The sequence below is a fragment of the Phaethon lepturus genome, unplaced genomic scaffold (genome assembly GCF_000687285.1).
Source record: "Phaethon lepturus isolate BGI_N335 unplaced genomic scaffold, ASM68728v1 scaffold12946, whole genome shotgun sequence".
Lineage (NCBI taxonomy): Eukaryota > Metazoa > Chordata > Aves > Phaethontiformes > Phaethontidae > Phaethon > Phaethon lepturus.
In genome coordinates, this window is record NW_010546488.1 from 11,998 (window position 1) to 36,161 (window position 24,164).

Here is a 24,164-nt window from a genome sequence, read left to right on the forward strand (position 1 = left end):
TGCTGAAGTCTTTCGTGTTACTATGGTGAAAACCATAAGCTTGACTGCTCTTAATCTCACTGAAAGCTAAATAGGTAACCACAGTTTGGTTAACTAACTAGATGCAAACTCTTGTGTTTATGAATGCTTGTCTGCTATGACATTATCTTCCTATACTTTGCTGCTGTGGAAGACAGGCTTCTTCCACAGGAGTGATTTCAGAGCGGTATATCATTGCTAGTCTTAAGAGTATCAGTGACAGCACAGTGGCTGGGGGTTGTGATCTGAACTATCTGAAAACATGTAGCTTTTTCACTAGTTTTATGAACTGGCAGACATGCTGGTGTTATTACAAAGAAATTGAGAGCTCTGCGTCTTCAGATCTGCTTAAGCTACTGGAGAGCTACACCTTCAGAGTTAGGAAGGTCTTGTTCATTTGCAGCAAGTTAAGTTAAAACAGTATTAAGTCAATAAAGTTGGTTAGGTGGTGATGCTGTATAATGAATAATGCTTGCTCTGGGCATGCGTATGTTGAGTACTACACCTTCTATAGTCAATTCATGGAAGAAAGCAGTGATCTTTCATACGTGGTATCTTCCTCTTCTTAATGTCACCCTTGGAGCAGTTTGGTTACCAGGAAGTGTGGTACTTACTGGTCTTTTATTGACCATCAGTCCAGAGCAAAAAGAAGAGCAGTAATGAAGGCCAAGATACAAAATGGAGTTTTCAGACGGTGTCAGGTGAGCGGGTGGCTAGAAGCTCTGAAAGGCCTTGACATCAGAAGAGTTCAAAGTCAAAAATGTACAGTACAGGTTATGAGTTGGAGAGACATGTGGCAGGTCCATGGTGATAAATGCAGTTGTGGTGGGCTCTGGGGGAAGAAATGAGCTCAGTTTTAGTCCCATTTAGTGTGAGCTGACAACTTAACATTGACAAAGATGTCAGACTGAGACTGGTCTTGGAGCATAAGGAGACAGATCCTGAGCAGAGACACAGCTCTGAGTAGTCAGTACAGTGATGGAAGCTGAACTTGCTTTGCAGATGAGATCCCTGAGACAAGATACTGAGGAGAGACCTGAGAATAGAGAGGGTGTTGATGAAGAATGAAGATCCACTATGGGAACAATAAGAAAAGATTAGTAAGTAAGTAAGACTAGTGAGATTAGTATGTTAGTAAGAGAGTATGAGTGTCCTGTCCTATTTCACGAATATGAGGATTGTCTGAGAAGGAAGATGAGGATGGAGTCTTTTCATTGAAGTGTAGGGGCTGAAAATCTAGCTGGTGACAGTTGATGTAATTGGAGTAAAATTGCTCCAACAACACTAGAGATGAAAAAGAAATGGCTGAAGAGGCACAGGTGTTTTTTTCCCAACATTTTTGGTGGTAGGTGAGAAAAAACAGGCATCTTTCTGCTGAAAAGAAGAATTAAAGCAATTGAAGGCTAGAAGACATACTCAGAGGGAAATACTTGGTCTAGGGGCAGTTGGACAGGGTGATGGTACCAAGGAGGATCTTTGTGAGAAGAGCAAATGTTTATCTTTGCCCTACGTACCTTGCAGACTTTCCCTTCCTAAAGTTCTCTTCTCTCTAACAGTGATATATTTTTTCCTCTTGAGAGGAACTAAAGTTGAGAAAGCTTGAGGATAGGAGCAGTGGGTAAGTGTGACTGGAATACAGCTCAAAATTCAACTTTCTCCAACTGAAGTATTTAAATAGATGGAGGAGCTGGAAGAAGGATGTAATCCTGGCAATTGTGGAAAGAGAAGGAAAGAGCTAGAGCTGGAGATGATCCATGTGGATTTTATTATGGTAGAGGAGGCCAAAGAGTTCAAGGTAGTGAGAACTGCCCCCATATCAGTGAAAGTATGGGAGTAGAGGAATAAGGGTGAACAAATGTCAAATGTTACAGCCTGTCTACAACTTCCAAACAATCACATTAAGATTCGAGGAGCTTATGTCTCATGCTGTAAGATAACAGAGTCAGGAAAAACTTTTTTTGAAGCAGTGCACGCTGAAAGAGCAAATAAAGTGAGGGACTTTTTTTGTGCTGGGGGGAGAGATGGAGCAAAGAAAAACATGAAGTTGGGACAACAATAGGACATATGAAAATTAAACACACTGGAAGTATCTGTAGAATATTACGTAGTTCCTGCCTTCCTAGACTGTAGGGAGAAGTTGGATTTTTTTTTTTCTTTTGCTTTGCTACAGTTCTCTCACGGGTTGCTAGTGAGTTAGAACAGTGACTTCTGTAGATGAAGCAGATCTGTGCTACCCACTGCCTGTGTGTGGCAAGGAGTTTGCCGTACCATGTACAAGCAGACAATGTCTGTGCAGACTCTTTTCCTCCTACACAAATGCTGAGGGCATCTTGCTTGTTTTAAGCTTGAAAGGGAGGCTTGTTTTGTGGCTTGGACTCAAAACAATGATTTGGGGTTTTTTTCTTTTCTGATCTATTAGCTGGAAAAAATACATAAAGCACATCAACTCTGAGTTCATTTCATTGAATTGCTAGAAGCCTTTGTATGTTCCAAATAAATATTTGGTAATTGTTTTACAAAAGAATAATTTTTGGCCCATAGTCAAGAGTACATACAAGAGAAAGGAAGATCTGAGACAACCTCTTGATGAAAATCCCCCTCCTTTAGGATGCTGTTTCTCTTTCATGTGGTTGAAATGAGAGCAATGATGATGGGAGAGCCTGAGGGATCAGTGAAAATGTAACAGGACTGAGGAGGTAGCGAGTTTGAGAAGTGAACAGTGTGGACTCTGAATGGCAAAGTGAATGAATGGTGGTTTTGTCTGGTTTTGTTTATTGCAATTAAACTGGTATGCTTAATTCTAACCCCCCTGCAGTGCTTGGGTGCTCATTCCATGTCCCCTGGGCATGTGCTCTGCCTTCCCCTGGCTTGCCATGCTGGCTGGGTGAGACACAGCGGTTCCTACAAAGCCATGCACATAGTGATTGTTGGGTGTACCCAGCTGGCCAGGGTGTTTTCACCTCTTTCATTGTTTGGCCATTGCGTTGACTGAACTACAGCTCCAGGGCTTGCAGGCTGTCCGTATTGCAGGGCCAGCTGCCACTACCTGCTGTGTTTGTGGCTCTGTGCTGCAGCCGGCCAGCTGGAGTTGCCCAGTAGATTTGGTAGTCTTGGGACAAGGGAGGAAGACGGGAAGTGGCACAGCTCGCATGAGCTTTGTTTTCTTGGGGAACGAGGTTTAAAGTTGCATATGTAAGAGATGTTTTTTAAAATTCTCTATGAAGCATGAGCTTTGCTTAATTTTAAGCTCCAATAAAATAACCTGGTTTATGGCAAATCTACATTATCACTTGGAAGAAGCTTGCTATCTAACTTTTGGAGGCTGCTGAGCTGGTAGCTCTCACTTAAAAGCATAACCACCATGATATAAGGACTAATTTAGGTGGGTTTTTCTTGTTTTTTTTTTTTTGTTTTTTTTTTAAACTTGTCTTTGACTGGAATCTTTCTCTTCAGTTTGCCTACTAAATTGAGAGGTAAATCAATTAAGATACTGAGGAAGCAGGAAGGCTTGCTTTCTTCTTTTAATAAGGGAGGAAACCTCCTGAATTTAAGGTATTGTAGACCAGAAACACAGGATCATGTGATCAGAAGCAGCTTACTAGTACCATCTCTATGCTGAAAACCATGTTTTAATAAAAATCAAAACCTACATCGGAGTTGCCAGGGGCACGTGTTATGTGCACAACCACCCACAGGGATATTACAAGATTTTTGCTTTTACATGGATGTGACACAGACACTAAAATACATTCTTTTTTGATGTTGCAGGATCACACGTTGTTTCTTAGCAGATGTATCTTTGCTTAAATCTGGATAGGGATAGTTTCTTGGTAGTTTAAAAGGTGCCAGATAAAGAATATGTTCAACAGGTTTTCCAAATCACACTGAATTTCACTTACTCTATAGGAAAACTACCCATGTAATCACAATATTAACCTTGATTACTTTAAATTTGGGGGGTTGTTGTGATCTGCGTGCTGTCTTGACTGTGCATAAGCCTCATGGTAGAAAAAAATTAAACTACTCATGCTTCTGAACTGTAGCTGAGTGATTATTTATGAGGTCTTGCACATGAAGACCTTGAAGCATGCCAGAGACCAGAAGCAGATGGCATAGGTGGGAGCCAGGGAGGTTTATTCCTCAGCTTTCTTGAGGTGAGCTTTTGTTCTACTTACAGCTGAGAAAAACTGGAGATGGGAAACAAGATGTGAGCCAGAGAGGAAACTGAGTAATAGCTGGGTCCAAGATGTTAGTTCCACTGATGGGGCTTATTTATTACAATGTCTGCTGGCAGCTAGCAGGAAAGACTTTTAAACTCATCCTTTACACCACAGAATTGACTTCCACAAACTGTTACAGCGGAAACATCTGTGGATGGAAAACATCCTCTAACAGATAATACAAGGAAAGAGAAGTGAATTGGCGTGCTCTATACTTGTTTGTATTGCAGGTATAATGCAATGTCTGTGCACACACTTGCTGTAGGAGTTGTTGATATCTCTTTTCCCCTACAAGCAATGTGATATGAACAGTTACCACTGTAACTTCCTAAGTCTTGAAACCGCACTGATGCCGCTTGTTCTCCTTCTTTCTTCTGTTTACCTTTCCCATACAGTCAAAGTATCAGCAGTAGAGGTCAACACACCGGAGGAGATATTTGTGGAGAATGGGACAGACGCAAAGCTTCCATGCACATTTACATCCGTGGAAGTGATCAGCAGCGCAGCATCTGTTTCTTGGAGTTTTCAACCAGAGGGAGCCGCAACTCGTATCTCAGTAAGGAATGGCTGTAGGGGAACAAACCCGGGAGGGGAAGCTGTGATAAGTGTGCAGACGTCTTCTAGGTGGTTCTGAAGGAGCAAGCAAATATGGATTGGGGCCTCCTTCCATGTGTCTTGTCTCCATCACTGTGATTTTAGGGGGAACTTTTTTAGAATTGTTTAAAACTATTGCCATATGCTAGATCTTTGCAAAGGCTGCAGTGCGCAGTGACCGTAAAATATACTGCTACTTTGTTAGTCAGAGGGGAGGGGTGTTGGTGTGATAGAAGTATGTATGAAGTAGATGAGCATCTAGGAATCTTGGTAAGTTCTGTGTCCTCTTGCACTTGAAATGAGCTGCAGAGCCATGCAGTGAATGATAGTGGTCACAGGGTTTTAATTACCACTATTATAGTGTTACTTTGTGTGTTGTGCGTGTTGCTTATTTTCTGCTTGTGTACTGTATAGCCTCTATTTGAAAGGGTGTAAAATAAGACCAGTGTCCCTGGTTTCAAAACAGAATTGAATTGCTCAAATCGGTAAGCAGTTACATCCTCCCATTTATTTATTTGACAAGTAAAAAATCAGACTAGCAAGCAACTTAGGCTAATAATAATTGCCATCAGTCATTTCCTGTGTGTTAAGCGCAAGTGTGCTCAGATCCTTTGGGTGAGAAGAAGTGGCTTTGTAGGTTGTTAGCTGTTGTCTTCCTCTGTTGCATAAGCTGTGTACATCTGTGTCTGAGCTCTCTGACACTTCTGCTTCCCTCTTATTCCTTGCCCTGGGTGAGAATTTAGAGGAAGCAGAACAAGGGACTCCGGGGCAGCAGGGAAGATGTGGGGACAGCAGGTTGCTCAGCCTGTTAGTGTTTGTCTCTCTCCTCTGCTGCAGACATGAGATTATTTAAACTCTAGGAGCCCTTCAATGGTCAGAACAGAGATGATCCAAAACAGTGCATGAGCATCTTGCTCAATATGTAGAGCTCTGAAGAATCAGCTTCTGAACTTTCAGTGATTAAATATTTAGTTTTGAAGAGGGAGCTCTTCTCTTTGGGAAGGCAAAGCAGTAGCTGGGCAAAAGCTTAAGGAAGGAGGACATGTTTCCTGTCAATGTTGAACAGGATGGGTGAAAAGAAGCCATCTGTTCATATGTTTTCCGTTCCCCATAGAAATAACCACCATATATCCTCTTCTGCCCCTCCCTTTCTGCATCACTGTCCACACTGCTTATTGTAGAAATACAATGTCAGGACATATTTTTTTGGAAGTGAAGTCAACTTAGACATTCTACCTGGATGTAGTTATTGGCACAAGAGAGAAGAGCAAATTATCTTTGAGCAGAAGTGACCCAGCGTGATCTGATGTTAATTCCGTTTCTTTTGAGGGACTGGGACTTCTATACTGGGGTATAGAAGGAAGATTTTCATATGAACGCAAGTCATGTCAATTACATGGCTTGGTGAGCATTAATTTGAAAGATCGATCTCATAATCAGCTTATGTCTGAGCTAAGTCCATGTTTCTCCTTGGAAAGAATGGTCCTGTGCCTCTTTAGAATCAACACTGGCAGCCTTGTGGCCATGTGGTGAGACTGACTTGACTGAAAGCTTCCCTTGCTTGCCCCCTTCCCCCTCCGCATGCCTGGTTATAGAGACATCTCTGCATGAGTGAAACATCTGATGACAGCAGAGTTTTACAATTGGCTTAAACCAGTCTAAACCCATCAGCTTTAGGTTTCAAAAGAAGTTTCATGTTAAATCATTTAATCATAGGCATGGAGTGACTTGAGTCACTTAGCTCGTGTTTCAGGACATATTTTACTTTGTGATTTCTCCTCTCTAAGGTCAGGGCACCTAGAGAGCTGAGGGATCTGCCTCTTGCCTTCTAGATTTCCAGTTGCATGACTCCCCCCATGCACAGGGGTGTGGTAATGCAGTGCCTTTGTGCTAAAGGTTATAATCCAGCTGGAAATGCTGCAGAGTGATGCAGATTTCTTCTGAAATGCTGACAGATGACTGTGTGCTAGTGGACTCCCTACCAGATGAGATTGTTGGGTCTATGCTAGCCTGTAGACAACAAATAAGTGTCAGACTGACTGCAGCTTAACAGATAGTCATGTGCACATGCCTGATCTTGATAAGATTTGTGCTGCCAAATGATCATGCCTGATGTTCAGAATGCAGGCCTGATAGAGAAGGTGTTGCAATGGCAACCCTCAGATCAAGGGTAGGGACAGGAAAAGAGATGGGAGATTACTTGAATGGGAAGAGAACTGGCTTGCAGCCAGTCTGTTCTGTGGCAGAGACACTGCTTCATAAAGAAGGCCGTAGAAAGAGGAAGCTGGAATATTGTCTTTAATTTCTTTAACCATGCTCTGGAGACTGAACTGAAGAGAATTTGGGATGATTCTTAGTTGAGTCCCATTTTCATTCTTTTTAGAATGTGAAATCAAGAATGAATGTGCTCCTCCAGTACAGCCTTGATCCCTCTGTTAAGGTTATGGCCAGTGTTCAAACATCACATATGATTGAAAGCAGAGTTCTGTAGATTTCTATGTGTTTCTACTGCTGTAAATTCCGATTTTGGTCAGGTATAGCGAGGAAATGTGCAGTTTCTCCTCAGACTGCACTAAACAGGTTCATTCATCAAGGATTTTTGGTCATGTCTAGGAAGTGCAGGGCCAATGTGCAGCTTAGTGAAACTGGGAAACTGTTGTATTTAGTCATTCTGAAGGTTTCTGGAAAACAACTAGGTACACTCTAAATTGCTCATGGGATTTTTTGGGGGTGGAGGGAGAGAGTGTATTGCATGTTAATTTAGCTGTGCTGTAGTTGCAAGTAACACACAACAAAACATGAGATAGGAAACTTGGTGTCCTAGGATGCAGAAGGCTTCCTGTGTCTGAAAGACAGATGGCTGTGATCCAGAACTGTTCTATGCTTTAGTTATTCCGAGGTTACCAGCCTTTTTCTCTTTCTCCCACTTCCTTGTCTGTGAAACCCCATGTCCACAAAACCGGGGAAAAAAAACCACACCAAACAATCCAACCACAAAACAAACCAAAACCAACAGAAAACTGAAACTTTCAGTCTGTTGTGGTAGTATGATTGAGGTATAAGCTATAGCAAGGTTATGTGATCAAGAGGCAACAAGCCAGACTAAAGTGGTGAGGCAGGAGGAAAAAAAAATCTCAAATACTAGCTGTGTATAATGCAGTGGATTTTTGGAGAATGCTGTAATAGTGAGAGAAGCATGGTAGCTCTGTAATCTCTAATTGGGTTGTTCTTATATCCTCTTTTCTTTGACTACAGTTTTTCTATTACTTTAATGGAAAGCCATACCCTGGAAAGGACATACCATTTAAAGACAGGATTACTTGGGCTGGAGATCTTAACAAGAAAGATGCTTCTATCAGTATATCAAATATGCAGTTCCGGGACAACGGCACTTACATTTGTGATGTCAAGAACCCACCTGACATTGTTGTCAAACCAGGAGAAATTCGAGTTAGAGTCGTGGAGAAAGGTATTCACCCTATATGATTTTTTTTATTGCTTTCCCCCCATCCTTTCTGTGTCTATATTACTTTTTTGGGGGGTGGGGGAGTAGCCTAGAGGGAACAACTGTCTTTTTAATTCTTTTCTTCCAGGTCCTAATAATCAAACTGATATTCTGTCAGCTGTTTAAAAAACTGAATGTCATACCCTTGTCCTCTATACCCACTAATTCCTGTATTTTTAACAAGTATTAGCAAAAGGTGATGGAAGCCTTGATGAAAACCCATCTTCTCATTTCAAAGTCCTATGATTTTTTTTTTCTGTATTATGCTGCATGAAGGATTAGGATGGCTTTTGAAATCTGGGTAGCAAGGACAGAAAGTGGCAGACTCTTCTTTTTGGAACCCATCCAGTACATATACTGGAAAACAAAACTAATGATCTGGCCTGAGCATGTACTGACAGTGAACTGTTTCCAAGTGAAGGAGTTGTGTTGGATGCGCATTCAGTCTCTCTTACTCAGATGTTCGTACAGTATCCATGGTGACCTGTATAAACTGCAAGGGCTGGCTGCTTGCAGTTGTTTAAGGCTTCTGGCTAGCATTTGGTAACAATGATCACAGTTCAAAGGCACTTATATTCTCTATGTCAATTTGGCTCTGTATTTCCCTTGGCTATCCAAAACATTTGATTGTTCTAGCTAAGCTGGAGGTCAGCCAAAGTGTGACTGTTCCTACAATGAAGAGGTTCTTGCAGTGATCAGATTTCTAAAATTATATTTAATAAGGACAAGAATAAATGGTGAATTTATAAATGGCCGTGCTGATACAGCTATTCCATTAGATTTTAATAAGTTAGGGAAGATACCTATGTATATGCTCTAATTAGAATGATACTGCTGCTGTAACAGTATTGTGGTTTAACAGTTGTGCACCCCTGCTCATGAGGTCTTTCCATGTACTTCGGTAGGGAAGGTCTATATTTAACTCTTCTCTTCACAGAGCAGTTTGGGTTGGATGGGACCGCCAGAGGTCCTGCCATCACTCGGAACTTTTTGTTTCTTGGAATCCTGAAGTCTATTCAAGATAGGGCCAGTTTATTTTCTTACCTTGTATTGATAGTATCTATGAAAAAGCAGTAAAGCAACTGCTGGTGTGGCAGTCAGGCTGTTTTGGCAAAGCCTCTTCAGATTTTAACCCAGGTTAAGCAAATGAAGACTGACTTGGTTATACTAATTCAGCTGATATTTTTCAACAGATTTGCATGCTGGCTTCCCCATAGGTGGAGCATCTGGACAAGAGAATCTTACTGTTTCTGAAGGGAACCCTGTATTTGGAAGTATTTCTCATCATCTGAAAAATGCTGCAAGAATTGCCTTCAAGTTCTTAGGAAGACTTTGAAAACAGGTTTTCGAGTTATAGCTGTAATGGTGTCTCGCATTCTGACTTTACCTGAAAGTACTGCTCTAGTAACAGATTGTTACTCATTCTGAACTGAGCTGGAGAAATTCTTTTCAATTGAAATAAGTATGTGTTGATTCTTGTGCAATTTTTTTTTTACTATCTATACATTTAGTTGTTCTGAATCGTATGTCTGGTTTTGTAAAGTGTTCAAAAACATGCTTTACACAACTAAATGATCTCATAGATGCTTGGTTAGCCTTAGACTTTGTATTAAACATTTAGTAACATCCGGGTTGGCTTAACTGTTTAAAATTGTCAAGCCAAGCTAACTCAGATGACTTTCACCGCAGTATCTACATAGTGTTTGCACAAACAGCTCCATCAACTACGTTGGAAGAATCCTACTAACAGGGATGAGAAGCAAGACTGTTCTTTCACTACTGCGTCTGAATCTGGAAAGGACTACTGTCCAAAGCCTAAATGACAGAATTCTGTAGGGAATTCTGAGTCCTTACATTACGCTGCCCCTGATTGTCATCTGTTGTTAAGATGACAGCTTGTGTTACCTGGAGGTAGTCCGTCTTTGATCTGAACCCTCATGGGAGAAAAAATTAGAATTGTTGTATAAAAATCTTTATACTTAGCAGCAGTGGAAAACTTTGGTTTCCTGCCTGTTTCATAAAACTGATACTAACACACATTCAGTAAAAAGGGAAGTTGCTTTCAATTACAGTGATATTTAGCAAAAAGTGTTTCCTGAAAGGCTGGATTTTTGGCTTGTGTTAAGCTGTTAACATAAATGTTAGCTTTCAGAGCTGGTGTTTGGTTATGTAGCTGGGACTGGCTGTTACAATGAAGTCATTGGCTGCTCTGCAAGTACTTATGAGGAATTCATGTAACTGTGGAATGCTGAAAATATAGGAAAAACTGGGGGGAGACATTCTTCAGCTGAACTATGTCTTGTAAAACTGTGTGAGCTTTTCTGTAGTCTGTTGGACCATGTTCTAAGAGACAATAAAGCCAGACTCTAGTTTCACATGCAAACAGTTGCGATTTTATGTGGCCTTAAAAACCTCTGTCAACAGACGAAATGTCTGTCCTTTACTCAAATTCAACCAACCAAAAAACCCCACCTGAGTCAAAGAAATGACAAAACTATCAGAGTAGATGGTGCCAGATTTTTAATATCACTCTTTCAGCAGACATTCTGCACTATAGTTTTGGGTTGCTGCTTACTTTCTTGCTCTGAAGAACTGTGTGTGGTTTTTTTTTTTTTCTTGTGCACAAGACAACAGGTGGTCTGCTAACAGAAACGCATGTCTGTTTTGATGCTTTTGAAGACAGTTATTCCTGCACTTGGAAAGGTGAAAAAGCACAGAAACTAGGGAACTTCTACTTCTTATATGCCTCAAAATAATTTTTTTATCTTTGCGTGGGACTCAAACACAATCTCAGTCTTCCGTACCTGAAAAATATCACCATTTGTAGGACTCTCTTCCTTAATAGCATTTGGATCTCTGGGCTGCTGAAAGGTTCTGGTAAGAAGGGATGTCCTCCTCTAAATTGTGCCAATCATGTCTTCATCTTTAATTTCTTACTAAGACTCTGAATTACCATGTTGTTATGAATTGGCATTTAACACTGGAGAGCTAGGCAAGCTGCTGATGTGATATTCAGCCAAATGATGGTATGATCAGTGAAACAGGGTAGCCCTTCTCCTGAATGTCACTGAACTCAAAATGGACGGTACTAAATGTTAGCCCTGTTCCCTTAGTATGATGCCCCTGCTTCAGAGTACTGTGTTGTGCTGCTCCCTTCTAGATAAGTATGTCAAAATGGGCTTGGGTCACAGACTGCAAACTGGCTGCGAATGCCTTGTATAAGCATGGTCTGTGGTTCTTGCTGGAATGAGTCCAGCAAAGCGTGACTAAGATGATTAAGGGGCTGGACCACCTTTCATAGGAGGAGAAGCTGAGAGAGCTGGGGCTGTCTAGCCTGCAAAAGAGAAGAAAGGCTGAGGGGGGTCCTCTCAACAGGTATTTATATATATTGGTAGGATCTACAGATGACTGAGTCAGGCTCTTCCGTGGTGCCTAGTGACAGGACATAAGACAATGGGTGTAAACTGAAACACAGGAAATTCTGTCTGAACATAAGAAAACACATTTTTACTGTGGTTGGATACTGGAATAGATTGCCCAAAGAGGTTATGGAGTCTCGCACCCTCAGAGATAGTCAAAACTGAACTGGACAGAGTATTGAGCTAGCTGTGCTAGCTGACCCTGCTTGAGCAGGGGGGTTGAATTATGTGGAGTAATAGGGCATGGACTCTGGTGGGGATTCAAGCCCAAGACCTTTATTGCTACAAGTATCTGCTTTTTATGCAGTTTCAGCTCTTTCACGTGCCACGAAATACATCCTGGTTCGTTACGACACACAGTCCATGGGCTTCTCACACAGTCAGGATTCGCTGCCTGCAGGTGTCCACGTGCTCCTTTACTTTCTCTTAGTTGTTTACCACAGCTCCTTCTCCTCAAGGCTGAGCCCTGCAGGTGTTCAGCTTCTCAATGCCACAGCTCCTTCTCCTTAAGGTCGAGCCCTTGCAGGGTGATTCCAACAGAATTAGACTATCTCAGGGTGTCCCTTGCAACCCCAATTATTCTGTGATGATCAGATGAAGGTATGTGAGAGAGATTTTTCTATATAAAATGTTTTACCCCTTGGATCTTATGCTGATTCACTTGTATTTGGTGCAAGTAGCAAGTGTAGCACGGAGTCTTATAACAAACTCTCTGGTCGAAGGTGTTCCTTGCATTAAACACAATTTGGGGTGAGGGGAGGGACTTAGTTTCTTACTGGGAAAAGCTATAATGGTAGTGGGTGTATTCTTCATCTTGTAAGTCTTTTGTACTCATTCTCTGATGAGTGTTTATTTCTGGCTGCTCTTTCTTGGCCTCACCTCCCCCCAAACTGTATTGGGAAAAATGTGAGTAAAGCAATACTGTGTTCCTGTAAGCATATTTCATATATCATACAATGATCCTGACTTAAGAAGGGAAAGAATGACTCTATAAAAATGTATAGAGATGTATTTTGAGACACCAGAATTATGTATAAACACTCTTAAGAGTGATCATGGATAGTAACTAGGCTGTCTGCTGCATGCTACCCAGACAACACCCAGCCTTCAGCACTCTTAGTTGGTTAGCAATGCTCTGTGTTCAAATCTGCTTTCAAGTGTGCCTGCCTTTTCCTGTGTCCGTGTTGGGAATTGCTGGATTAAACAATGACACAGACAAGTGTAACTTCTCCCTGCCATTCAAAATGAAACAGGGTTGTCCTCATTGTCACTTGTGTTTGCTGACATGTAAAAATTACTGGTTCGATATAAACTCTCTTCGGAAGGACGGTGACATTAAGAACGTTCTTGGTGTGTGCTCTATTCATATTTTATTCTGCTGGCTGCCTGCTATCACTACCACTTAGACTGCGTGTTATAATTCCTGGATCTTATATTAGTGCTTTCTGCTCTAAACGAATCCAAGGTCATTTGTGGTTTGCACGTTCATTAATCAGGGAATGCAGAAGAGTTGAATGTTTTCTCTCTTCTCTCTACAGACAGCCTGCCTGCGTTCCCCATTGCCATGGTGGCAGGGATAGTCATCGGTACGGTTACAGGTCTCTCACCGCTCATCTCTATTGTCGTGTGTCTTGTCATCAGAAAGAACAACTCTAAAAAACGATACTCTGGGTAAGAGATCTCCCTCCTCGCCTATGGTTGATGTGAGGGACAGCAGAAGTATCAGAGGGAGGGTTTAGTGGGGAGTAGGAGTTGTTTCAGCCAAGTGTTGGCAACTGTGGCTTGAGATAGGGTATGGCCATGTGGAACACTGGTCATCTGCCTCTATTGATTATCTTTGTACTGTGCTTGAAAAGACCTACTGACCAGGAGTTGCACCTGAAAATCATTAAATGTTGGAGTTGATCCCCAGCCACAAGCTCTAGAGACATTTAATCCAAGATCCCCTAGCTCTGGTCTGTTGCCTTTCCCTCCAGCCCTGCTTCCTCCTGCCACCCCCCACCCCAAATGAAAAGTGCCACACATGCGCTTTTAAGGAATGCTCTGTGTCGAGATTAAGAACTGGATTTTTTCAGTTACCAGTGTCTGACTTCTGAGCCTGGAGTATATTTGCCAAAACCCCATTCATCACCGCACCTGAAAGTAAGGAAAGAGTAGCCACTCCACATCCATTCTCATTCACTGTCTGTTTTTTGTTAACTGTTACCATCCTTGCAAGGTTTTTAGTGTTAGGAGGGTAACTCCAAAGCGAAGCACAGATCTTTGAGTGCGCATATGGAAAAGCAACAAGAACTAACAAAGGCAGACCTGAATGGTGATGGAGCTTGGTGTTGGTAGGGGAGGTCCTTCCTTTTTTTCTCTTCTGTAATTAGCTGGTAATTTGCTTCTATAAGAAAGAATGAAAATTATGTATGTAGTCTCAGAAACAAACCCCAAACTTAGAACTGTCCTCTGTTCTTTCCCCCAAAAATGTTCCTGCTTCCTGCAGGTTCTTTGGGTTCCCTGTGGGATAAAAAAATGACTCCAAAAATAAACTTGTGGGGATTTCTAAGTTAAATTTTGCCCTGTCCTTTTCCCAGTTGGAGAGCTTAGAGAAAGTGAGTTGGCTATTGCCCAATGGTAAGGCTAAATACAGCAAAGGCGGCTGTGTGTGCTCAAAATTGTGTGGAAAGCCTGGTTTTCCCTTTCTGCATGTGTCCTTCCCATAAGAACTGAAAAGAAGCCTGCAGTGTCATGCACCAGCAGTGTGCATGAGGTGATCTGCTTGCCTTGCTTCCCAGTGACCTGCTCTCCAGTGTCTTTCTGCTGAAGGACATATGCTGAAAGACACATGCTGGTGCTGAGCCTGGAGCAGTAGTTCATGCACTGTAATTTCTTGTAGTAGATTTAACTACTCTCTTGGGAAAGTAATCTCTGAAGTTTCAATACTGCTTTCACTGACGATGCCAGCTCTGCATGACATGTGAAGAGAAACCAAGTGTGCTGTGACCTTCTCCAAACTTGTGGACTGTCTTCTACATGATGCTAACCCAGTGTGTGATGGTGGTGAGGTGCATTTAACTCTTAGATAACCATTCTGCCTTGAACTGAGGTAGACTGGGGCACTGCGTGGCATCTGGAACCTGTGCATGGCTGCAATCTCTGTTCATGCTCTGACTTTGGTATTTTGTTTTGTTTTTTCTTTCTGCCTTGGTGTGCTGGGATCGGATCCTGCTTACCTTCCTCTCCTTACAGAGATCCTGATATAGACGCCAGATTGGGAATGTAACAGGGCTGGGTCTTCTCTTCCAGTCCCACTAGACACCATGGTAACTAATCAAGTTGGTGGTTGCTGTTAATACCTGTGTGTATGTGTACACGTTTCCTCTTCCTTTGCTGACTAACCAGCTAGCTCTCTGCTAATGTAACTTCACTGTAATTTGTGCTGGAATCTGTTGGCAAAGGGATGATGCATTTCACTGGGTGCTTGGGTTTCATTGTCTCATGTCTAACTGGGGCGGGATCGCTGTTTATCCCAGGTGGTGTCCCTCCATCTCTTCCAACAGTGAATTTGTCAGTGCATTGGCTAAACCATAGGAAATTCAGAGCCCTGCCTGTGTCAAAATAAAATTCCCTGTAAGGTTCCTCTGGCTCAGACAGCTCGGATATTTGAAAACTTGCAGTGATCTAAGGGCATTAGTTGCTTAAACCGGAATTACAACTTTTAGATAGTGTAGATCTGAGGAATTTTGTGAATAAAGCAAACAACTCATTATTACATCATTTTGGTAACAGAAGAGCTGCTTTGTCTCTGCTCAAGACAATAGAAGTCCCTTGCTGTGATGCCTGGGAGCAGTAATTTTTTTTTTTCTTACTGCTGCATGTATGAGGAGCTAAGTCTATGGTTAGACTTACCAAAGGATAAAAAGCAATTGCCCTGTGAGGAGGTGGTCTGCTTAATGTCACTGTCCTCATTTGTTTGTTTCTGTACTTGATTTGTACACTGTCTGTCTACAAAGATTGGGGGAAAAGGGTGCCCAGTGGCCAGAGGGTTGTGGCAGCAAAGGGAACTGCTGTGTCTGCTGTCGAGGAGATGGCTAGTTTTCTTTCTTGGGTGCTTGGATAGGAGAAGGTAGACCTAGCATTTAGAGACCTATTACCGTGTTGCCCAGAAGCTACTAATGTTAAGTTTAAGGGCATTTGCTCATATACTTAGCTCTGTGGTAGTCATTTCTCTGTCTTCGCAGGCTTGTTTTCTTTTCAGTCCTGCTTTAAGCAGATGGAAAGAAGCAAACAGAGAGTGAAAATGGGCAATCTTCTTTTAGGGCTGGTGGTTCTCACCACAAGACAGTTTTCTTGTTTGAAAAACAAAATTTGCCCGATTAGATCTTCAAGTAGCTATATCAGGGCATATAACTTAAATGTCGTGCGTGACTCTCAAAGTAATTGCTCCAGAGACTAGTGTCTGCTGTGAGTGGGCAGAATTATTTTGGGATGGTAGCCTCACCAAAAGCAAGGGAACTAATGCAAAGTTTGGTAGGAAGTACCTTTGTGATGTGGAGAGCTGGTGACTGTTGCAAGTTTTTGCTGTAACTGTAGCAACTGTGTAACACTTGTCTCAGTGACTGGGACTATTTAGCTTATAGTTAGAAGATAATTGCTGTTTACCACTGTTAACTGAGTCCGAAGCCTCAGTGAAGAAAACACCTATGGTTTTGGATGGGTTGGGTTGAATGGGGATATCGAGGGAACAGGAGTTTTGGAGGAGCTGCTGTCCTATGTTAATAGTTGTTCTTCATGTTGCTTACCAGCGAGACTCTGGGAGGAAGGACAGAGAAATCTCTGGGGAGGGATGGAGAATTATATGTGTTTCAGAATCCATTATGTTCATTTTTACATTTGGCGTAATCTGCCACATTCATCTTGCCATCACTCGTTTTTTTTGTTCCTTTTTGTTTTTGGTTTTTTTTTTTTGTGCCTCTTGAACATTGTCGTGCAAACTCTGCTCTGCCACCTCGTCAGCTGCAGTACATCTGAGAGCTTGATGTCACCGGTTAAGCAGGCTCCGCAGAAGTTGCCCTCCGACACAGAGGGTCTGGTAAACAGCGTGCCCGCCAGATCACACCAGGTAAACTGCTTCCTTCTGCTTCCTGAAGCAGGACCCTCCCAGAGTGTGGGGGAGGTAGTATGGAAAAGATAATATGGAAAAGATAAAGGCAGAGTGGGACATGTGAATTTGGTGCTTTCTGTTAAGGTGATGAGGGCTGGGGGCTAAAAGTGTGTGCTCCAAACAAGGCATGGGCAGTAAGGTGGGCCTGTTGAACTCTTCCATAGAAGGCTTAGTCCAATTGAAGGAATAGCGTCTTGATATTAGTTAAGATGGAGTTTTATGTCCTTTTTGTACTAATGTGTAAAAGAAATGGTTCTGATCTTGTATGTTAACACACACAAGTGGTAGTGGAGTGCAAGGATGAGGAGTGGGCAGTAGGTAGCTGTTTGATGTAGAGACATTATCTACTAGATGTGTAATCACCCCATAAAGTTGCCTAATCTGTTCTAAGACTATAATGGGGAGTAATTTTACTTCCTCTCTCATCACTGTGAAGGTGCATGCTCTGTGGCATGTACTTCTTTCACAAGGAAATGAGCCAGCACAATGCAAACACTGACCAGCCATGATCAGTTTGAAGGTGACTTTGCTGCTGAGAGCTCTTCTCTGCTGAGCCACCCAACTTTTGTGGGCTTGAAATTGCCAAGCTTTTTCTTGTTCTTGTTGCTGTTGGCAAAGTTCTGCTGACTTTGAAGGAAGAAGGTGATTCTTATCCAGACTTAACATCACATGGGAAATTAGTCAGAGGGGAGAAAGCATGAGTCAGACAGGGATTCTATGCAATATAGGGTGACCTGTTAACAGTGTACAGGATTTCCTTATTTGTAAGCTCTTTGTACCTCGTGATTTGTGTATCCCCAACAATTTTACTGTGGAGGTACAGATCCTGAGTGAGCTTAAGTCTAAAATGAACTTTTTCTTAATGAGTCACCTTTTAGCAAGTGTCTGCAGAGAGCAGTGTGTGACCTGACGGGTTTCTAAATCAGAGTTGATAACTGGTTTCTTAATTTCTCCTGACAAAATAATGGAGATGTTGTGTTAATGTGTTAACAGTACAGGAAAAAAATACAGTGCTAACAGTGAGCTGGATAAAGTCAAATTCCCTACTCTGTTGGGCTTCCGGTCTGGTTTTGAAATGCATCTTGTTCTTGGGCAGGTGCAGTATTTCCAGAGTTTTAGCACATAGGCCCACAAAGCTACCTACTGACTTCAGAACAGTTATTCTCTGAACATAAAGGCAAGTTACAAGATTTAAAAATAGTTCAGATTTTAACTGGAGTGAGTCTAGTAGCAGTAGGCTGCCTATAAGGCCTAGATAAAGCTCCTCTTTCCTAGTTCATGGGAGTGGCTTCTAGAATGGGTGATTGAGACACAGGTGAGTCCTGTCCCCCTCACTCACCCACCCCTCAAAAAAAAAAAAAAAAAAAAACCCAAATTATGACCCTTTCGCTTATGTGTGGGATATATGTTGCAGTAGCTGTTGGAGTCAACCTCCCTAGAGCAAAAGACAAAATTGTTTTGTCTAATTACTGTCATGATACGAAGCAGTACATGCAAGTGCTTCTGACAGCTACATGGAGGAAGAGCTTTGCTGTTTTACACTTACATCTTGAAAGGAAAAATACCTTTATCTTCTCTGTAGTGTTTTGATGTGAAAAGTTTCTATGTCCTCACTCTTCCACATTCCCAGTATTCTGGGTCTCAATGTGCTGGAAGGAACACGTCAGAGTAAATCTAAACTTTTTCAAGACAATCAGTGCTTTTGTCCTCCTGTTGTCACTCCAGCCTTCTTATTACTTGACAGAGTCCGCCAGGGTCTTCCCGCAGGTAAGTTCCTAAAGGAAAACCCAAAGTGTGAACAATTCCTGACCTTAAAGGGAAAACATGGCAAATTGCTTTAGTTTTGTTTAGTTTTTTACTGTTGAATCTCTGTTGTCAGGCAAAGAGAGCTTTGTCTGGATTTCCTTTTCTTGGAAACATTTGTAGCAGCAAGTGTTCCTCAACCTTCTCCCCCATCTTTACAGAATAGCAAGTAAACATACTTGCTTTTCTTTAAAAAGGTCCACAATAAAATCAAGGTAGGTCAGATTTTGAACAGATGGTTTACATCAGTGAGGAAACTGAATTTCAATTGATTACATTTATATTTTTAACTTCTAGCTATTGCTTTTTTTAAAAAAAAAAAAAGGTGATATCAACATGCAAATTAACAGATTTGAAATCTAGCATCACATGTAAGTAAAACCTCGTATTTCTTGGTAATCAAGAAATTAGTTGTAGTATTCAAGCTTTTGAGCTGTTTTGTAGGTGAAATGCTGATATCCAGATTCCTAGCAATTCCCAGAAGCTCTTTCAGGCTGCTTGCTGATTCAGGCACACTTTTCTGTCTTGGATTGCCTGGCAGTTTTAGACCAATGGTTCACACAGTCAGTGCTGTGGTCAAACAGCAAAGGCCTGTGGGCTTCTTTGTAGCCTTTTACTTGGTAGGTTCTGTAGGAAGTGACTGAATGCCTTGTGCTTCACTGGTGGAGAAGACCTGTGAATACAAATACACAGCCCTTGCCTCTGCAGTAATAAAAAAACAGTAATAGAGGTGTTCACTCTCAAAGAGTGGCATTTAAATTAAATCTATTAAATGAAGTTTATCCATTTTGTTATTTATGTATCAGTTTAAGGATCAGTGATGAAGTATTTGTCCACATCACTTCTCAGCTAAAAGTGCACTTGAGCCTGCACTTCTTTTGTATTTTGGGTGCAAGTTTATCAAGTGTGGACCTTGCTTTTTGGAGTGCTCCAGAGTCCTGAAAGTATGCATATCTGATTCTGTGAATGTTCAGCTGGTTGAATCAACTCCACTTGTTTTCACTGTGTCTTCCTTCTCAGCAGCTATGTTCTGTCCTGTCAAATTTGTATGTGATGTTTCTTCTCCATGCCATCATTCTGTCATGACTCGTATTCTACCATGATTTGTACTTGGATGAGTGAGAAAAGCATTTCCAGTGAAGGCAAGAACTATATGCGTTTTCCAGGTGGATGTCTGTGTTTAGCTACTAGTCTGGGTTGCAGCAAGCAAACTGGAAGGCAGATGTGTGTTGTCTCAAGATATGCTAACTCCAAGGTGGCTGTCATTTGTTCATTTGTCTTTTGTGCTTTGCAAGTAGCTGAGTATTCATTTCTGGGCCAGCTGAAGGACCACTGATCTTAAAGTGTAGCTTCCACAGAAATGCGTTTCTGATGCATAGAGCAGTATGGTATAGAGATCCTAAGCGGGTAGGTCTGTCGATGCAGAAGTGGGGAGTATAAATGCAGATCTTTGGCTTTGCTCTTTCTGGTTTAAGACATACCTGAACAGGCTCTGTTCGAGCCCTTTCCCAGGCTTTGAACGGGACCCTAGGACCCTGGGAAGGAGCAGTTCATGCTGCTGGGAAGCTTGACATAAATTTCCTGGAGCTGGAATCTATGGTAGTTGCAACATCTTTCAGAATCTAAAAAATCTGAAAATACTGTAGACCACCTTCAGACCACAGTAGTCTAACTTTGCAATTCCTTTTTCTTTGCTGTAACTTTCAGTTCATAACTCTGCTGACAAACCTTTAGCAAGATATCGGTACATCTGCTAAAAATTGCAAGGCTTAGGGAAATGATGCGGTTTAATATGGCAGTGCTGGTTAGTCTTCTGGTTCTGAAGAGTCAGGATGAGCTTATTTGGGATTAGGTGAAAGTTCTGAGTTGTTTAGACTTTTTTGGAAGCTTTTACTTGTGGAAGAAGAGTCTTTACAAAGATTCAGATCACTGGAGGTATCTAATGCTGAAGGAATGGCCCTGGTGCTGATTATAAGCGGCTAGAAAATCAGTTGGCAGCAAATCAAATAGATGGAGCATTACAACAAATCCTTGATTAACTAACACAGTTTCTCTGTGTTAGTTAATCTACTATTTATTTAGGTGATAAATAAATTTAGGTGTCAACACATCTAGACAATGATAGCTTGGTTTGGATCAGGTGACCACACCAGTCAGGCTTTCCATCACCACTTAACATGCTGGTTGCAGCAGAATAACTATATTGAACCTGACATAAAATTGGAATAATGATTACTGATCCTGAGTGAACTCCTGTGGTAGAAAATTCACCCATCTGAATTACTTGAACAAAACTTTAAATGTCACAGTGAGTACTTTATGCAGTTGTAGATTTATTTTTAATTTTTTTTTTAATGGATAGAAAGTGCTCTCAAGCTGAATTTATCATGCCCTGGACCTATGGCTTCAGGTAGATGAGACTTCCAAAATTGCTTACAAATAAACCTTAAGGTCACTCACTTGGCCTTGAATTTTGTATAGACACTGCATTTGAATTGGAATTAGTAATGTAATCCTGATACAATGTTGGAGACTAGAACAACGTGAGAGCCAACAGTGGAAAAAAGAAAGAAAAAAAAAAAAAGAAAAAAAAAAAGTGGCTCTAATGAGACTTTAAATCTAGGATTTTCCAAGACATCAGTGTCGTCTTTTTTTTGAGCATTGCCTCAGTCTGTTATTTATAGTAAGCATTTTATATCTGCTCACAAGTTTTCATCCTTCTGTCCCTCTCCTTCCTCTGCTCTTTATCACTTGGGAAATGCTTTACCTGGAAGGAAGAAACTTCGGGTTTAAAGTACCTCTGAAAGAAAACAAGTTATTTAGCAAGTGCATGCTTTGCTATTGTGTTGGGGGGAAAGCAGCTGTGCAGAAGTGTACCTGTATGGTCCTTCAAGGACTTAATTTTCTGTACAGAAGGTCTTTTTTCATCTCTGGCCCCTAATTGCTTTGGAAGATGGACGGAAGGATTTCTGGGGCAGTTCCATAGAGGTGTTTTCTAATTTGGCAGGATACCAAAAGTACTGGAGTGAAGGGGGTGGGAGAAACGCCTGCTTCTTTTTGGGATATAAGGGAAACAGAAACAGAGTTAAATGGATCAAATGGTTTTGAAGCAAAAACTGCTAAAAAAGCCGCAACCAAACTGCAAGATCTCTCCGTGTAACTTCCCCCACCCCCAAATAGGAAGGTCCCTCCTTCCTGCACGGGGGGTCTGTGGTCTCTCTGCTGAGGACACCTGATAGGTGGTCGCAGCCTTCTGCTCTGTGCTTATCTCAATCGGGGTGTGCAAATTGGGAGCTGCAGGTCAGACCTTTCCATAAAGGTCCCACCTGTCTGGTTGGGTACCTGGCTCGTTATGGGCTGCAGTCCTGTCCTCAGCCCACCTCAGACAGCTGCAGTGTGCTTTCCTGTGGGCTGTGTTTTGGAGGACATGGTGTTTTAGGAAGGCGCTGGTGTGTTTGCATACTCTGCTGAAAGATGGTGCTGGAATGTGCTTCACTGCACCCCAGCAAATATAATGAAGGTGTGTGGCCGTGCTTGCCCAGTGTGTCTGTGGAGGTGCTCATGACCTGGGTTGGCTCGAAAGTCAGGTAAGAATTCTGCATTACTGCACAATTTCAGTATTTTTGGGCTCTCTGCCATGTAAGTCTTGATCCCATCATTTGCTTGGTGTCATCACTTACGACTGGTGTCACAAGGTGGCTGCAGGCTTGTTCTCTCCCTCAATCTCCGAGTGGTACAGCTGTGCTGGGATTTACAGGACTTGAGTGGCAGTATGGGAAGTATACTCTGCTGTCTACTGGTAAATCTGTAGTACAGTTCCTCTTGAAAAATATTAAATCTGGCACGCACCTGACTAAGCCATGTCTTTGCTCCATAGCATGTAAGAATTGCTGCTTTTCAGAATAAAAGATTCTAGATTTTGCTTTTTGTGAGAAGCAGGCACCCATCAACAGTATTAAAGGGGGGAAATGGTGCTGTTTGGCATGCTCCTGATGGGAGAAAGGTGGCAGACTAGAGCTCGTGTAGGCAAGGGTTCATTCCACCTGCTTCAAAGTGCCGTTAGCAGTCATAACAGCTCTGTGGTCTTGCTTTAGCTTTGGTCTTGCTGCAGCCCCTGTGGACATGAGGCTATTCTGAAAATACCGATTGTGCTTTTTTATTCTGTTCCCAGGGCCCAGTCATTTACGCGCAGTTAGATCACTCCGGAGGACAGCACAGCGACAAGATTAACAAGTCAGAGTCTGTGGTCTATGCTGATATTCGGAAGAACTGAGATGAGAACCTAAGCTATCCAAAGGAAAACACACATTCAGACTGGAATTGCTTGAACAAGATTTGACCCAGAGAACTCACATGTGGCCTTTGATGCCTAGGCTAGGACCAATGCATGTGCATACAGAGGGAAAGATATGTATTGTGTGTAAATAGTCTATTTAATCGTACAGAAGTGAGACCAATGTTGCATGTTGAAATGCAGTAAGAATTCTGCTTATAAATTGCCAATATTCTTTTTTGTATCTTGTGTGACGAGAGAGAAAGTGAAAACTCGCATCACAATTTTAAAATATTTTTATCTTGATTATTAATGGAGAAACTGGAAGATGCCTGAAGATTCTAGATTGACCTGGAAATTCTTTTTTTTTTTTTCTTATAGGACCTAATTTCTTTTGTTGAGGTGAATGTAAAGAAGGTGTTTTCTTTATATTCACAGAGTTCTTTATGTATACAGGGTATTCATCTCTTCTTGGTCAGATTCTCAGTACAAGCTGCCTTCTCATATAAACTAAACACTCTCACTTGGTCTTGTAAGCCAAATTGTGACTCCTAGCTATCAGAAATGTGTGTCTTAGCAGTGCAAGTGAAGGAAATGTTTAGGCCTACCTGACCTGTGTAACACAGGTCACAGAACTATTTACTTCTGTATTGAGCCCATCTGTTCAAGCTTAGTACTTTAAGGTACAGGGATAGTGTTGATCTAATGAATTTTGTGAAATGGTAGTTTACCTGTGAAAACTTAAGAGCTAGTGAGTTAACGGGATAGGAAGCTATATCTGTAGGTGGTTGCCTCAGACTCTGTTGAACCTTTCAATGAAATGTTTCTTCCTTTAAGCTCTGTCATTTCATCTAAGCATGAAAAAAGGCTCCAAGGGATCTGGAAGCTGTAGTACTCCCTCACCTCTCCCCCATGGCTCCTTTATACCACTGTCAGTTCCTTAGAGATACTTTATCTGTTCTTAAAAGCCTGCAGTGGAGGCTGAATAACCTCAGAGGAGATCTAGGGCTTCACTCTTTTTTTGATGTGTGGTTTTTTGTGTGTAACCTGTATTTGCACAGAAGATGCAGAGGGCAGTTTATTTCCTTCCTCTCTGCAAGTCTACTACTTGAATAAACTTTTCCAGCTTCTTGTTTCTAGATTAAACTCCTCATAAATTGTTAAGGATCTCTGATTGTTCTGT

At 41.8% G+C, this 24,164-nt stretch overlaps 1 protein-coding gene across 1 annotated transcript; it reads left to right on the forward strand.

Moving 5' to 3' along the window:
• The first annotated feature begins 1,696 nt into the window (after positions 1–1,696).
• On the forward strand, positions 1,697–23,323 carry MPZL1 (myelin protein zero-like 1). Its single transcript, XM_010289308.1, has 7 exons — positions 1,697–1,813; positions 1,922–2,006; positions 4,634–4,794; positions 8,088–8,301; positions 13,295–13,427; positions 16,758–16,863; positions 22,880–23,323. The coding sequence occupies exons 1-7, from the start codon at positions 1,697–1,699 to the stop codon at positions 22,979–22,981; spliced, it is 918 nt and encodes a 305-aa protein (XP_010287610.1). The 3' UTR covers positions 22,982–23,323.
• The last annotated feature ends 841 nt before the right edge of the window (positions 23,324–24,164 follow it).

Excerpts from the sequence above, each read along its gene's own strand:
- MPZL1 (XM_010289308.1), top strand. The coding sequence starts at position 1,697 with ATGGAGGAGCTGGAAGAAGGATGTAATCCTGGCAATTGTGGAAAGAGA. Across the intron at positions 1,814-1,921 it reads AGGAGGCCAAAGAGTTCAAG|ATTCGAGGAGCTTATGTCTC; the intron begins GTAGTGAGAACT and ends AATCACATTAAG. Across the intron at positions 16,864-22,879 it reads TGCCCGCCAGATCACACCAG|GGCCCAGTCATTTACGCGCA; the intron begins GTAAACTGCTTC and ends TTCTGTTCCCAG.